At 40.4% G+C, this 16,414-nt stretch overlaps 1 protein-coding gene across 1 annotated transcript in view; it reads left to right on the top strand.

Moving 5' to 3' along the window:
- The window catches only part of tcerg1l (transcription elongation regulator 1 like), a 602,997-nt gene that overhangs the window by 363,869 nt on the left and 222,714 nt on the right, over positions 1 to 16,414 (top strand). The window contains exons 6-7 of the mRNA XM_072239775.1: positions 5,480 to 5,571; positions 7,878 to 7,966. Of these exons, the coding sequence (XP_072095876.1) occupies positions 5,480 to 5,571; positions 7,878 to 7,966 (181 nt within the window). The remainder of the gene's footprint in view (positions 1 to 5,479; positions 5,572 to 7,877; positions 7,967 to 16,414) is intronic.

Below are 16,414 nucleotides of genomic sequence, written 5' to 3'. Positions count from 1 at the left end.
GCATCTAGATTGATTTTGGTTTAATATGCCTGTAGCCCAGCAGGAATATACCTAAGTAGACTTAACTCAAAAGGAAACAGGCACAGGTAAAGACAGGACAAGGGAAATGGTTGGTAATTTATCCTCAGATGTGGGAGAAGTCCAGCCCCACCTTCTTGATATAGTTGAAAAATTCACATAAGTTTTTTTTAGATTATGAGAACACTCATAATCTCATGATGCATTCGTTTCAATTTAGGAAGGAATGTGTTTACTAATGTAGCATTCATAAATATCAACGTCAATGTTCAGAATTCATAAATATTTTTGGTTTTTGTGATGTGTGAATGCATTTTATGACTTAAAAATAACAGCAAAGCTATGAATAGTTAATGAAAATAAAAACTGATGGTTCAATCTAAACCAGTACCATTAAATAGAAAAGACAGAGAACATATTACCTCTCTATGTAGAACCCAGCTAGATAAAATGATCAATAAAATTTGTAATAGTAGATGTGTAGTGAATGCGGGAAAACCTTCAGAAGTAACATTTTCTCACATCTGCCAATCTTCTTAAAATAATGCTAAGACTGATGAATTAGCAAGATGAACAACTAAATTATTGTAATTTGCCTTTCAATTGCAGTGTTGGTACAATTATTTACGTGTATTTTGATTGGTTAGTGACTTTAATTAAAGTTTCCTGAACATCTTTTCACTGAATGAGACCTGTATCCCCATGTTGTTAATATTAGAACCGATAATACACAGTTCCTAATTTATGTGATTACAATTCAAGCATAGATTTTTTATAAAGATAAAAAAAATAATTATTTTGTCAAATTGACAATTGTTTAATTTTGACCTTACATCTAATATTGTGTGTTTCATATGATCAATAAATCAAATTTTATAGAATGGATGTACCACAAAACCTAACATAAACAACGTAATCTATTACTGAACTGAAAATAAATCACACTAAAGGTTTAACTCAGAGCAAATCTATTACTTGTTACTATGGCAGCGTAATTTTTCTTCTAAAGTGACATTGAGAAAGGAGCATATAAATAACGCATCAATCATTATTTATCTCTCTTGAATCAACTTAGATTCATCTTAACTTCAATGATACATGTAGGTACTTTTCATCATTTTAGATAAATACAAATCTGAAAATATAGTGACTACTAAAGTGAAACTGGTCATAGATCTTGTAAAACTACAGATCACGATTCATAAATAGTGCAACATAATAATTAATCACCATCACTAAAATTGAACCACATAAAAATATATAATGTGGTTGAAATTCCACTCTGCAGTATCAATGAAGTTATTTAAGAATTTCCAGGGTAGAAATTCGTGATCATCAGAATTATATCTAAAACATTGTTGATGTTTATGAGTTATGGGTCATTTAAAAAAAATTGTGTTACTGTTATGGGTTGCCCTTGTGAATGTTTTTTTTCCCCTGACAGTTATTCCTTCTCTGCTGTTTTGTGCTGAATCTTAAATAATTTTGTAGGTCAGGCTGACAGCTATCAGGACCTGGACTGAACTTAACCAAATGTATTTATATAATATCAGGCACAGAAATTCTTAGCACTTGTTTTCAGTAACTGGGGAATAATAATAATAATAATAATAATAATAATATTGGAAGCCTATCATGTAGCACCATTTATAATACCCAAAACGTCATGAATGGAGAAAACACCATAGTGAGGAGTGGCCATTACAGAGAAATGGTGAGAGGCAGATTGCATGGAGTACATGGTGTTTAGTATTGGGTGTCAGAGGTGATCAGTGGGGAGAAGACCAGGAAGAAAGGGTGGGGAGATGATCATGGTTAAAATGAGGAGCATGGAGAAAACTTGGGCTATAGCAGAGAGGTGAGTGTTCTGGAGAGATGAGTAAGCGGCCTTGGAAGATGACTGTATGTGAGAAGGCAAACCATTTGCCGAGCATTTCAGTCAGACTTATTTAAATAAATCTTTCTCCAATTATCATCAACATATCACCTGCAGCACCGGGGATCCCAACACATTCAACCACTGCTACATTGCCGTAAAGAATGCCTACTTTTTGATCCCTAGATCGCATTTTGGGATATTTGATCATTTGGCTCTCCTCCTCCTACCTGCATACAGGCAGAAGCTAAAGAAAAAGGGTCCAAAAGTAAGGACAATGTCATCGCACGAGGTGGAGGAGCAGCCATGGGATTGCTTTAAGTCAGGGGACTGGACCATTTTTAAGGACTCAAAGGATCTGAACGAATACACCACAGTTATCACAAACTTTATAAATAGTCATAGGTGAGTATGTTCCCGTAAAATCATTCAGAGTCTTCCCCAGCTGGTAACCCTGGATAAACCATGGGATCTACCATCTGCTGAGGGCCAGACCAGTGGCATTCAGATTTGGCCACTGATCTCTGGAAAGCTATGAAAGGGTGAAGTGGCAATTCTGGACCAAACTTGAATCACTGAAGGATGCTCGACAACTATGGCAGGGCTTGAACTCTATCACCTTCTTCAAAGTGAAACCAAGCGAATTAGATGACAACAAGGTTTTGCTCATAGATGAGCTCAATACCTCTTATATGGGCTTTGATCATCTGAACTAGGAGGCACTTTCACAAACTCCCATAGCCCCTGATGACTCTCTGATTTCATTCTCCAAGGCCACTATAAAAGCATCCTTTAGGAGGGCGAACACATGGAAGGCATCCTGGCTGGAGAAGTCATCAATATCTTTAACCTCTTGCTTCTGCAGTCTGATGTACACACCTGCTTCAAGCAGGCTTCAATTATACCGGTGTCTAAGAAGAATGTGGTACTCTGTCTCAATGACTGTCATCCAGTAGCACTTACCTCCACAGTGATGAATGCTTTGAGAGGTGGTGATGAAACAAATCAACTCCCGCTGAGAAGTATCTTCCAACCACTCCATTTTGCCTACTCTCACAACAGGTCAACAGCAGATGCTATTTCATTGGCTCTTCATTCAATCCTAGAACATCTGGACAGTAAGGATGCTCATCAGGATGCTCTTCATTGACTGCAGCTTGGCATTCAATTCTATCATCTTCTTAATACTTATCAATAAGCTTCAAGATCTAGGCCTCAATGCCTCATTGTGTAACTGGATCCTGGATTTTCTCACTTAAAGATCCAGAAAGTTTGGATTGGCAATGGCACCTCCTCCACAATCACCATCAGTACATTGCACTACATGGCTCTGTGCTTAGCCCTTGCTCTAATCACTTCATATTTATGACTGTGAGCCTAAACAAAGCTCTAATGCCATATTTAATTTTGCCGATGCCCCCACTGTTGTTGGCCAAATCAAAGGTGATGATAAATCAACATATCAGAGGAAGATTGGAAATCAGGCTGAATGGTGCCACAACAACAACCTTGCCCTCAATGTTGGCAAGATCAAGCAGCTGATTATTGACTTCAGGGGGAGGTAACCAAATGTCCATTTGCCAGTCTTCATTGGGGCATTAGAGGTGGAGAAAGTCAGCAACTTTAAATTTCTCAGTATTATCATTTCAGAAAATATATCCTTGGTCTCTCACGTAAATGCCAATACGAAGAAAGCATGGCAGTGCCTTTACTTTCTTAGAAGTTTGCATAGATATGGCATGCCATCTAAAACTTCAATAGATGTGTATTGTCAGGCTGCATGACAGCCTGGTATGGAACCACCAATGCCCTTGAGTGGAAAAGCCTACAAAAAGTAATGCATACCCACACCACCAGGTTCAGGAACAAATATTACCCCTCAACCATTAGGCTCTTGAACCAGAGGGGATAATTTCACTCAACCTCACTCACCCCATCACTGAACTGTTCCCATAACTTATGCCCCCACTTTTAAATACTCCATCTCTTGTTCTCAATACTTATTGATTATTATTATTATTAGTAGTAGTAGTAGTAGTAGTAGCAGTCTTAGTAATTTTTCTTTCTTTCTTTTTGTATTTGCGCAGTTTGTTGTCTTTTGCACATTGGTTGTTTGTCCGACCTGTGGGTGCTGTCTTTCTTTGACTTTATCATGTTTTTTGTAGTTACTATGAATGACCACAAGAAAATAATCTCAGGGTTGTACATGGTGACACGATATATAAATTTACTTTGACTTTGAGATCAAGGGATTGAATAAACAGCTGAAGTTACTGGAGAGAAGATTGTATAATTTAGAGGAAGGAAGGATGATCACTCCCGATACAAAGATTAAATAGGATCAGACACCTTGTGCATAGAGACGCAATTCGCATATTATTTCTCATGTATCATATTTCTTCACTGCCTAGAAGATGGCCATTCAACCCATCAACTCAATTCCATTCCATCAAGTCCACTCCTCCACTTACCTGTTCATCCCCACTCTTCTGATTCTACTGGTCACTTGACATAGATACGATCTGTCTCTGTATCCGGCACCACAACATTGATCCATCACATAAGCCCAGAAAAAGGATCAGTTGCTCTTGTATACCATTTGATATTACTGCATTTACCAAGAAACAATGCATGCACCATAATTGGAGAGCTAAGATAGAAATTTAAATTGGTGTAGTGGTACAGCAGTTGCTCCAGGGGTCAGGTTCAATTCTGACCTCAGAGATTGTGTGGGGGCCACAAGGTCTCCTTGTGACTCTGTGCATTTTTGAAGGGTCCGCCTTCCGCATCCCAATGATGTGGTGGTTGATGAATTATCTGCTTTAAGTCATCCCTTGTGTCCGTGGGTGCTAGAATGATGGAACTGACTTGATGCACCAACCTACCTTCTCCTGTGTCATTGACAAATATGAGAAATAGTATATGAAATAGGCCTTTCAAGCATAAAATGATTGAACAATAAGATTTCATGTAACGTTCTGCTGTGTTACAAATATAAACTTTGCAAAACGACCAACAGAGAGCAAAGTGAACAATTACTCAATTTGTCAACTGGGCTGCATTCATGATGAAATACCTCATATAATAATACCCATTCCACACGATACAAACCTTAAGCAATATTGAATTGAATGTATCTTCTGATATTTATATTACCTGCATATATGCATGACTATTAGGAAAGGACCTTGTAAATTATTTTAAAGCCACAGTAAATATGTTAAGATGTGCAATTATTAATTTATTAGAAAGAAAAGGTAAATACTGATAAATATATGATTGGCTACAACATGCATTGTAATCTATAACTGTACCAAAACTTTTAAACAAGGAAATAATTAAATAGAGAAATGATGTAAAGGCTACTGACAGTGAGGTGAACTGTACTGAACAACAGGATAAGTAATAGAATAAATTAAATTTATATACAACTATTTACAAAACATGTCTAAGTAAGTAAAACATATGAACTCAAAACTTTTAAAGGTACCCTGGTTATTTTAACTTGGCTTAGAAGAAAATAACTTATATTCACAGTTGTGGATTTTGCTATTTTAATGTAATACCATTTCTTTTTATTCACAGATAAAGAAAGAGGATCCTGCCAGCAATCATGTACCAGGGCTTCCAATGCAATTTCGGGAGGGAAAAATGAATCTAATATGAATTCAGAAGAGGTTTGTTTTAGTTCTACTTTTAATCTCTATATTAATGTAAATGAAAATTTTAAATTATTTTGAATATGCAAAATAGTTGCAATTTAATTGGTAGATCAAGAAGGGACAAACTTGGAATTGTATACAACAGCTTTGACAACAACCAAAACAAGAGTAGCTTGTATGTAAATAGCAGCTCTAATATAACATCTGACAATACATATTCACATGCCACCATTAGAGATGGTATGGCAAATAAGCAAGGCTTGGTTTCGGAGCACCATAAAGGAGAAAGGTTGTAGAGAGTTAAAGAGATTTCGGGAGGAACCTCATGAGTTAAGAATCTCAACAGATGAAGGATTGGCCACAGCTGGTTGAGGTAAAAATTTAGGGATAATAAGGTCACCTAATGAGAGGGAATGCTGACATTTCTGGGCTGTTAGGGGTTTTAAGTTCTTGGAGATGGGGAAAAGGGGAAAAAAACAACAGAATGAGGGGGAATTTTAAAGTTGAGGTATTGATTAAACTGAAACCTGTTTGGATCATCCTGCACATTGGGCAGCGAGTGCCCAATGAAAAGTGTAAGTTAGGACACAGGCATGAGAATTTTGCATAACTTCTATTTTATGGAGCCTAAAATGAAAAAGTGTATTGGAATAGATAAGCCCTGAATGAACAAAGACATATTTGAGCAGAAAAGAATCATGACAATTGAGGAGATAGACAGCATTTGGAGGGAGAAATAAATGATCCAAAACTCTTCACCTAATCAGATATGGTAGTGAATCAGAATGGCTGTGCTCAATTTCAGACAGGCGCCTGAAAGTGGGAATTTGCAATATGCACTGAAACCAATAGCTGTGATTTACTGTTTATCTGGAGGAAATTTCTGCTTCATTCAATAGCAGCCAACAGTCTGAAAATTTATAACAATTTAGACAAAGGAGGTGCGGTAAGGTAGTGCTGGTGACCTCGGTATATGCAGTATGTTGAAAAACGTATGCTTCCGTGTGAGGTTCATGAGTGGCAGTAAGAGGATTAGAAATAGAATGGGATTTTAGAAAGATATTTAGGGGGTATCAGAGATAATAGTGTGCATGTTGAAAAAGAAGCATTTCCCTCATGAAAATTTGACGAGTAAGAATGGAAACCAAGAGAATGATTCCGCCCTCCTGGATAACAGTAGAGACGAAAGAATAGTAGAATGTGATCAACCATATCAAAGGCAGTAGTCAGACAAAGAAAGATAGATTGAGTTCTGCAAGAGCTATTTTACTGGTTTCGGGACAGAAACCTGATCAGAGAGATACGGACAAGAAAATGATAGGTGAAAATTGGTCTCCAAAGACTGTGAAGAGGAAGGAAAGTTTTTATTGGTTTTTTGAAAAGACAGTTGACAAAAGCACATTTTAGAAAGGGGTGATGTTGTTGAGGAGATAGAACCACTCATAATTTGTGCAGACTTGAGGACCAGGAAGGGAAAGGAAGTACCCCATACCTTGGCAAAATTGCTTAAATCTATTTGCAGTTGGTTAGCTAGAAAGTAGTTACTTTCCAGTAATCAGCACTTTGAGAAAAGTCTCTTTTCTTTTAACCATAATCACAGATAATGATTTATTGACTTCTTGTTTAAATGTCATGAGATTGAAGCATTCCTTTAATGGTGATGGAAAGACGGATGCGGTAGTTGGACTCAGCTGGATATGCCAGGGAAGATAAATCAATGAAGGCACCATTATGCTGATCTCCCTTCCTAACGAGTGCCCTTAACCCTAAGTTTCATTAAAGTTTATAACATCTGCCATACACAGGATAATATTCTATCTTTTTTTTATTCTTCCCTGCATTGTGAGAATTAGTGAATTCATGTACACAGGGCTTCACATGACAACTTTGGTGTACATGTGTTTCACCTCATGCTAACCTAACCTATAACCCTGCCCTCCAGTTACTCATGAATTAACACATCTGAACTGTTGCTTACAGACAGACTTACAGATACATATGAAGAATCAGCTGTCTTTTAAAGATAGATGTTGCACATAGCTAGCCAGAGTGCAAAGTGTTCAGATGAAAAGAAAATACTGTCACCATTGTTCTATTCAAAGATTACTCTTCTCTTTCTTCCCAAAAAATATCATTGCTCATTTTTAACCTTCAAGTCAGTTATAATAAATAAATTCTTGCATCATATAATTTCCATGGTCAATCCTTAACAAGTCATTTTCACAAAACTACACCTAGAGCATTTGAGTTATTGCTGATTTTGACAGATTTGACAAAAATCAGTTGTATTTTACTGACAACTCATTTTTTTTTACATTAAGAATGATATTAAAAAAGCCATTGGTGAGAAAGAAACAGTGCGTCACCAAACCAAGCCTGTGGCATCAACTCCTGTACCAGGATCTCCTTGGTAAGTCCAAACTTTGACAATAGCCAATTTTTGTTGTTTTTTTCAGTGAACCCTGTTCATACATTGAAATCAAAAATGTTTGCTTGGTTCTACACAGGGTCTAACCACGTAGTTTGAATTTTTGTTTTTATTAGTCAGTTATTTAGATTATGAGAACACTCAGTCCTCTTTTATTGTCATTTAGAAATGCATACATGCATTAAGAAATGATACAATGTTCCTCCAGCGTGATATCACAGAAAACAGGACAAACCAAAGACTAACACTGACAGAACCACATAATTATAACATATAGTTATAAGCAGTGCAAAACAATACCATAATTTGACAAAGAACAGACCATGGGCATAGTAAAAAAAAGTCTCAAGTCGCAATCGACTCCCGAGTCCCCGATAGCAGGCAGCAAAAGGGAGAAACTCCCTGCCATAAACCTCCAAGGCACCGACAACTGCATGTCTTGGAAGCAGCCGACCACAGCCGACACCGAGTCTGTCCATCCGAAAACTTCGAGCCTCCAAACAGCCCCTCCAATACAGCCTCCCGAGCGCCATCCTCTGCCGAGTGCCTTCGACCTAGCCCTGGCCGCTGAAACAAGCAAAGCCGGGGATTCCGGGCCTTCTGCTCCGGAGATTCCGGTTACCACAGAGCAGCAGCGGCAGCGAAGCAGCGTTTCAGAAGTTTCTCCAGATGTTCCTCCATACTCTCATATCTGTCTCCATCAAATCAGAGTTGTGCACGGTCCGCTACTTGACAGATTACAGATATCATTCACCGGAGAGGCCGCGCACGCGGCATCGCACTGCCATCTTCTCCTCCTTCTCAGTGCATATTTTTATATTTCTTAATCAATATTTAATGTGATTTGTCTGTATTTCCTTGTTGATATTGAGTTGTTATTCTGAAGAAGTTAGAAGTACATGCATTAACTTTATAGTTATCGAACAAGTGGTGCTGAGTCTAGAATCAGAAATCAGAAACAATGGTTTCAATCTAATTAACTTTGAAGTTGGCCCTGTCAGTTGTCATACCTTTCATGGAAGTTGAAATTCCTCTGCATCACTATCAAAAATCAATTGGTAAACAGGTAGAGTGCAGTCCCATCAAATGTTATTGATGGCTTTTTGGAGCTTACAGCTCAGGAGTGCATCACGTGATAAACTGCATTTAATAGAGAATAACAGATTTAGCTAGATTCCCTCCAACAATATTCTGTCCTGTGCACTTGCAAATTATCTCATCCACATCTTTCATTCCTGATTCCTGAGAAAGTGTTCCTGATATTGGGTGTAATAATAGACAAGCCAATTAAGTAGGTCTTTGAATAATAACTGGATTGGCTGCCTCCTCACTGGTCAGAGATTGTTGGTTTTTCTTTTAAACTTGGTAATGTATGTCCCCTCCTCTTCTATCTGGAAGCAGATGAACCAGTTGACAGTTAATGAATCCTGGCAACTGAGTTTCTCCTGAGTCAATAACTGACAAATCCCCTATGCTGTTGAAAATATAACTGTTGCAAACAGAGTTTTATTTTCCCTTGACCTTTCAATGATTTTGTCTATTTCAACTTATAATAAAAGCACTTCATTTTCAGGCCCTCCCTTCTTATTATTTTTGCATCATCATTTCTCAAAGTAGTAAATATCAAATCCACTTCAGAAAGACAGATAACCAGCAATGCTTCATTACAGAAATGTGTTTGACAGTGATCATCAAGCATAAATGTATGTGTTTTAACCAGTGTGGCCAGTGGAAGGTTTATCATGAGTACAAAATTAAATTTTACTAAAATAGGTAAATTAAAGAAATGTAGCCTTAAATACACATGACAATGATCAGAAACAGTATTAATGTGCTTTCATTCATTGAATATCACAAACCAATGTCGATGTATCCTTTTTACCTAAGACTCTGGTTTTGTGCACTGTCTAAAGTAATGATGAAAACCACAGATCAAAGTCTGGTTGCGTGAAAGGTCATTGGTCATAGAAAACTACATAAATTCCAATTATCGATCTGCATCATTTCCCATAAAAAATGTGATTCCTTAGGTGCCACAATTTGGGTATTAATTTATCAAAGTGAAGTATTTCATAAATATACTTTGACACTGTGCATGGGATGGTAACATTCACACACTAATAAATGCTGAATGCACTAGGTAGTAGTCAATTTATATTGAATCCTGCTTCCAAAATTCAGTACTATTGAAGTCAGTGGATAAAATGAGAGAAGCAGAGTTCAGAACAAATGTGTTGCTGCAGCAGATGACAGATTCCTATCTCTTTCGATCGCCATAAGATCTGTCGCGACCAACTGATAAAGTGATAGAAGACTAATGCATCAAAACTCTATTGTTTGTAGGGTAAACCAACATCCTTTCAGAGTTTGTAGAATCAAATTGGGCAAATAGTTGTTAATGATAAATACATCTGGTGCTTTCGTTCCCATTCATTTTTGGGTCCATCTTGTGACAATGGCTGTGAACACTTTCTTGAACCCTTTCCTTACACAGTACCTTTGCAAACAGAGTTGCATGAATTCTAGATATTGCTCTACATAACATGCAATGATATTTGAAGAATGCTGGAATGACTATCCTCTGGTATTCAGCACTATCTGCTTCTGTGCGAGCTGTAACTCCAGTCACTTAAGTGTTTTGCTTTGACGACCACTTAGTGTAATTTTACTAGAATGCCTTGATAGCACGCTTTGTCAAATACTGTGTTGATAACAAGGCCAATCACTCTCGCCTCACCTCTAAAATTTAGCTTTTTAGTCAATAATTTAACAAAGGCTGTGTGGAGTTCTGATGCCAAGCAGTCCTGGCAAACCCTAGCTAGGCATTGTTAAGTAAGTTATTGCTTGGTAGCACTGTTGCTGGCAGCTTCTGTCACCTTATTGATGATTGGAAGCATTGCATGGTACTTAGCCCAGATGGATTTCTCCAGTGTTTGTCTTACAATATATAGACAATTTTCCACATTGTTGGGTAGATGTCAGTATTGCAAATGTACTAGAGAATTTAGCCGTAGGTTCAGATAGTACTGGAGTGCAGATCATCAGTGCTACAATTGCAGTGTTGTCTGGTCCCACAGCTTTTGCAGCATCCGGAGCTCTCAGCCATTTTTGATATCACATGCAGTGATTTATATTGGCCGGAGACTGATACTGGTGATGATGTAGATCTCAGCAGAAAGCTGAGATGGATGAACATATTTAACACCTCCATCTTAAAATGCTTGCAAATTATTCAGCCTGATGAATAGGGACGATCTTCCAGTCAGAACATTATATTAGCTGTTAAATTGTCTACCAATGTATACAAATAGACATGGTAGAACCACAGAATTTTACATCTGCTCTTCCACTACTTGCAGTATCTGCCCTATGGAAATTGTGCACTTTGAACATAAACTCCAGCAATGTAGAAAGCAACAGCTAATACGCTAACTCATCCATCAGAATTACAACTGAAGACTCCTTCCCAAATCTTCTCTCTTCTGAAAAGTATATTCAATAAGAATATGATTCTAATTAGCTAACTCAGTGATAGCTTATCGCATTTAAAATATCCAAAATCATTTCCTGTCAGTCACCTTATGTACAGATACTCCTGTACTTAGTGTCAATTTAAGTACATGAAGTCTATGTATATAACCTAATAATATTTCTTGTGATTCTTATTGTGTTTTTAATGCCATGTATTTTTATATGCTGCAACAGATCTTGATTAACAATCACTTTGTTCTCCTTTACAATTGCATAATAAGAAATTACAATAAGCAATCTTGAGTCTTAATAGAAGCTCATGCAATTCAAAATACACTCAGTGGCCACTTTATTAGGTATGGGTAGTACCTAATAAAGTGGCCATTGAGTGCATTTCTGTATGTGCATGGTCTTCAGCATGTCGCTGTTGTAACATGTGGTTATATGAGTTGCTCTCACCTTCCTGTCAGCTTGAACCAGTCTGGCCATTCTCCTCTGACCTCTCTCATTAACAAGCTATTTTTGCCCCCAGACCTGCTGCTCACTAGATTTTTCTTTGTTTTTCACCATTCCCTGTTGTGCATGAAAATCCCAGGAGATCAGTTTCTGAGATACTCAAACCATCCCATCTGATATCAACAATCATTCGCTGGTCAAAGTCACTCATTTTGTTGCCTGGGGAAAATTGCACATGCAGGACAACAAATATTTTATCGGATCTTTAATTCCTTTGTCTGTTTTAGATGTTTTAATGCAGAAAGAGGGTATCAAAATAAAAGCAACTAAATGATTTTTTAAAGAAAGCAGTTCCTGCTGTTGCAATCTCAGTTTAATTTCGGACCACATCCTTGTTACATATGCAGTATGAAAATAACTAAAACAAAATATACAAAACCAATATGGTAGTGGCAATTCTAAAAAAGAACAATACAAACAACATTAGAATCCCACCAACCCCCCTGTACCTTACACACAACATCAAAAATATGAACAAATTAATCTCATCTTATCTAACAGATATATCCACTCTGGCACACACGTGCTGAACTTCCAAACACATATAGACTAGACCCTGAAATGAGTTTTCCTTGCTAACGCTACGCAAACAGTGATTAACACATTTACATCACTCTGTTGCATTTGCATTCGGTCATGAAACAATAAAGACAAACAAAAATAAACTTTTACAATATATTGCCTTGAAGTTTAAATTACAAAAGACTAACCTACTAAGCCAATAAGGAACTTTGCACAACCACACAATCTAGCGCTGATCAACTTACTTGCAAAAATTTAAGGCATCCACATGTAAAACATGTCAAATTACTAATATTCTAGATTTACAACAAGTATAAATAAATTTACATGGATATGATCAAATATTATTCACCTTTCCTCACCAAACCTGGGAAAAGCATACATCATTCTGTCTAGAACATGGTAACCCCTCGTTCTATTCCACCCGTTCAAAATGACGTTACTGTTTTCTCTTAAAGGCACAGGCAGCTATTTTAGCATTACTAGGGTGAATATGTAAGTGCATTTTAACAATAAAAACTGATATTTAACGGTCACCTGGTTGTACTTGGATCACATTTCTTCTCCATTTTGATGTTTAGTCTGAATAACAATAAACCTCTTGACTATGTCTGCGTGTTTTTATGCATTAAGTTGCTACCACATGATTGGCTAATTAGATATTTGCATTAATAAGCAGGTGTAGAGCTGTACCTAATAAAGTGACACTGAGTGTGCGTCGATAATATAAAATTCTGAATGCTGCTAAATAAACATGGATGGCCACTTTTGAGGACCAGAGGTGTTACTGTTTCTCTTTCGATAGGTGCTGCCAGATTCTCAACATTTTTGTTTTTGTTTCAGATTTTCTTTCAACAGTAAACAAGTTATGCATTTAACTAAGGCATTGCTGATTGAGGAGTCTAGCAGTGCTTTAATTAGCTAGCTCATTTCCTGTATAACAACTGTGAATATACTTGAAAAGCAACCTTACTGGTTACAAAATGCCGTGGGATGTCCATTGAAAGCAAGTTTTTCCTTTTTCATCCATCATATTCCCCGCAGCTTTTATCTTTACAACAAATGAATAAACCAGTTAAGTAATTACTGCTCTTGACACTTATATTTCAGATCTTTGTCGAATACAGTAAAAGAATTTAAAAAATTAAAATATTTATTTTATTTAGATGAAATTACGGCAAGTAAATTAAATGGAAGAACTGTAGCGATATGCTACACACAGAGCTAGAAATAACGACGTGCAGTCTGTAAGTCACACTCGAGACTCGTTTGTTCAAACTTTGCGGCACTGGCTTTTAAGCAGTTCCCTTCCAGCCCTCTCCAGGTGGAAATGACGTCAGAGGTGCATTACAAAAGCCTCTCCCCGCGCGCAGGCTATTTTGTGAGCTGGTTCGCTTTTGTAGAAAGTGGGTCACCACATACCGCCCCCCCCGCCCCCAAAACGGCGATACACCCCCAATGTCCACAGTCTGGATCAGTCTCTGTTCGGCCGGTCTGCCTCTGCGCCGTGGTGCCTGAACCTCGACCGGCTGCGCCAAGTCCACATGGGCCGGTTTGAGTCGGTCCACCGTGAAAACCTCCACTTCCCCCCAAAGTCCCGAACGTACGTGGACCCGTTGTTACTGATCACCTTGAACAGCTGCTGTAGCGGTGCCCGGTGTGCGCCCCTTCGTACGAATACAAACTGTACAGATCCTCTTTGGTCACTGTGCGGATTCCAAGCAGGACCCAGGGAAGCTCGTCCACCCAGTTAGGCCCTTTCAGGCGGGCCATGAGAGCCGACTTTAGGTAACGGTGGAAGTGTTCCACTAGTCCGTTCAACTGTAGGTGGTAGGCAGTTGTGTGGTGTAATTGTGTTCCCAACAGGCTGGCCACAGCTGACCACAGGCTGGAGGTAAACTGGGCGTCTCTGTCGGAGGTAATGTGGGTCGGTATCCCGAAGCGTGCTACTCAGATTGCAATCAGCGCTCGGGCGCAGGAATCGGCGGTGGTGCCGGTGAGCGGGACTGCTTCTGGCCATCTGGTGAACCGGTCTACCATAGTTAGGAGGTACCACGCTCCTCGCAACACTGGCAGGGGCTCCACGATATCCACATGAATGTGGTCGAACCTCCGGCGGGTGGGTTCAAACTGCTGCGGCGGGGCTTTGGTGTGCCGCTGCACCTTGGCTGTTTGGCACTGCGTGCACGTTTTGGCCCATTGGCTGACCTGTTTGCGAAGTCTGTGCCACACGAACTTGCTGGAGACCATCCGGACGGTTGTCCTGATAGATGGGTGCGCCAAGCCGTGTATGGAGTCGAAAACTTGCCGCCGCCAGGCTGCCGGGACGATGGGGCGAGGCTGGCCGGTAGCCACATCACACAGGAGGGCCCTCTCACCTGGGCCTCGAGGAAGTCCTGCAGATGCAAACCCGAAACTGCGGTCCTGTAGCTGGGCATCTCGTTGTCTGCCTGCTGCGCCTCCACCAGTGCTGCATAGTCCACCCCCTGGGACAGGGCCTGGATAGCTGGTCTGGAGAGTGCGTCCGCCACAATATTGTCCTTTCCCGAGACATGCTGGATGTCCGTCGTGTACTCAGAGATGTAGGACAGATGTCGCTGCTAGCGAGCTGACCAGGGATCGGACACCTTCGTGAATGTGAAGGTCAACGGTTTGTGGTCTGTGAACGTGGTGAACAGTGCCTTCTAAGAAATACCTGAAATGCTGGATTGCCAGATATAGTGCCAACAGCTTCTGGTCGAAGGCACTGTACTTGAGTTCAGGTGGCCTTAGGTGTCTGCTGAAGAATGCCAGGGGTTGCCAGCGCCCCTCAATGAGTTGCTCCAGCACCCCACCGACTGCTGTGTTGGATGCGTCCACTATGAGGGCGGTTGAAACGTCTACTCTGGGGTGCACCAGCATCGCGGCGTCTGCCAAGGCTTCCTTGGCTTTAACAAAAGCGGCCGCAGCCTCTTCGTCCCAAGTAATGTCCTTGCCTTTACCCGACATAAGGGTGAACAAAGGGCGCATGATACGGGCTGCTGAGGGGAGGAAGCGGTGGTAGAAGTTCACCATACCAATGAACTCCTGCAGGCCTTTGACTGTGTTGGGCCGGGTGAAGTGGCGGATCGCGTCTACCTTGGCGGGCAGAGGTGTTCCCCGTCTATGGTAATCCTGTGGCCCAGGAAGTCGATGGTGTCGAGTCCGAACTGACATTTGGCCGGGTTGATCGTGAGGCCGAAGTAGAGCACTCAGGCAGGAGTAGAGCTGGCGGAGGTGGGACAGATGCTCCTGACGACTACTGCTGGCTGTAAGAAGGTCGTCCAAACAGATGAACGCAAAGTCCAGATCGCGTCCCAGCGCATCCATTAGTTGCTGGAACGTCTGTACGGCATTCTTCAGGCTGAACGGCATTCGGAGGAATTCAAACGGGGTGATGAATGCTGTTTTGGGGATGTCTTCAGGGTGTACCGGGATTTGATGGTACCCCCCGGACAAGGTCGACTTTGGAAAAGATGCTTGCCCCATGCAGGTTTGCTGCAAAGTCCTGTATGTGCTGCATGGGGTAGCGGTCTGGAGTTGTAGCCTCATTCAGTCTGCGGTAGTCGCCGCATGGTCTCCAGCCCCCGGCTGCTTTGGGCACCATGTGCAAGGGGGAGGCCCATGGGCTGTCGGACTGCCGTACGATCCCCAATTCCTCCATCCTCTTGAACTCCTCCTTCACAGGTGGAGCTTGTCCTGGATCGGAATGTGGTGCTGTACTACGTGTCTGGGCATGGCTGCCGTGAACTGCAGAACCGATGGAAAGTCCGCTAGGATTCTGGTGAATTCGTTGTCAGACAGCGTGATAGAGTCCAGGTGTGGGGCCGGCAACTTGGCTTCACCCAGGGAGAATGTCTGGAAAGTCTTGGCATGGACCAGTCTTTTCCTGTGCAAGTCGAC

Source organism: Mobula birostris, chromosome 21 (assembly GCF_030028105.1).
Source record: "Mobula birostris isolate sMobBir1 chromosome 21, sMobBir1.hap1, whole genome shotgun sequence".
NCBI classification, from domain to species: Eukaryota; Metazoa; Chordata; class Chondrichthyes; order Myliobatiformes; family Myliobatidae; genus Mobula; species Mobula birostris.
Note: the sequence above shows the minus strand (reverse complement) of the source record. Positions and strands in the feature narration are given on the sequence as shown.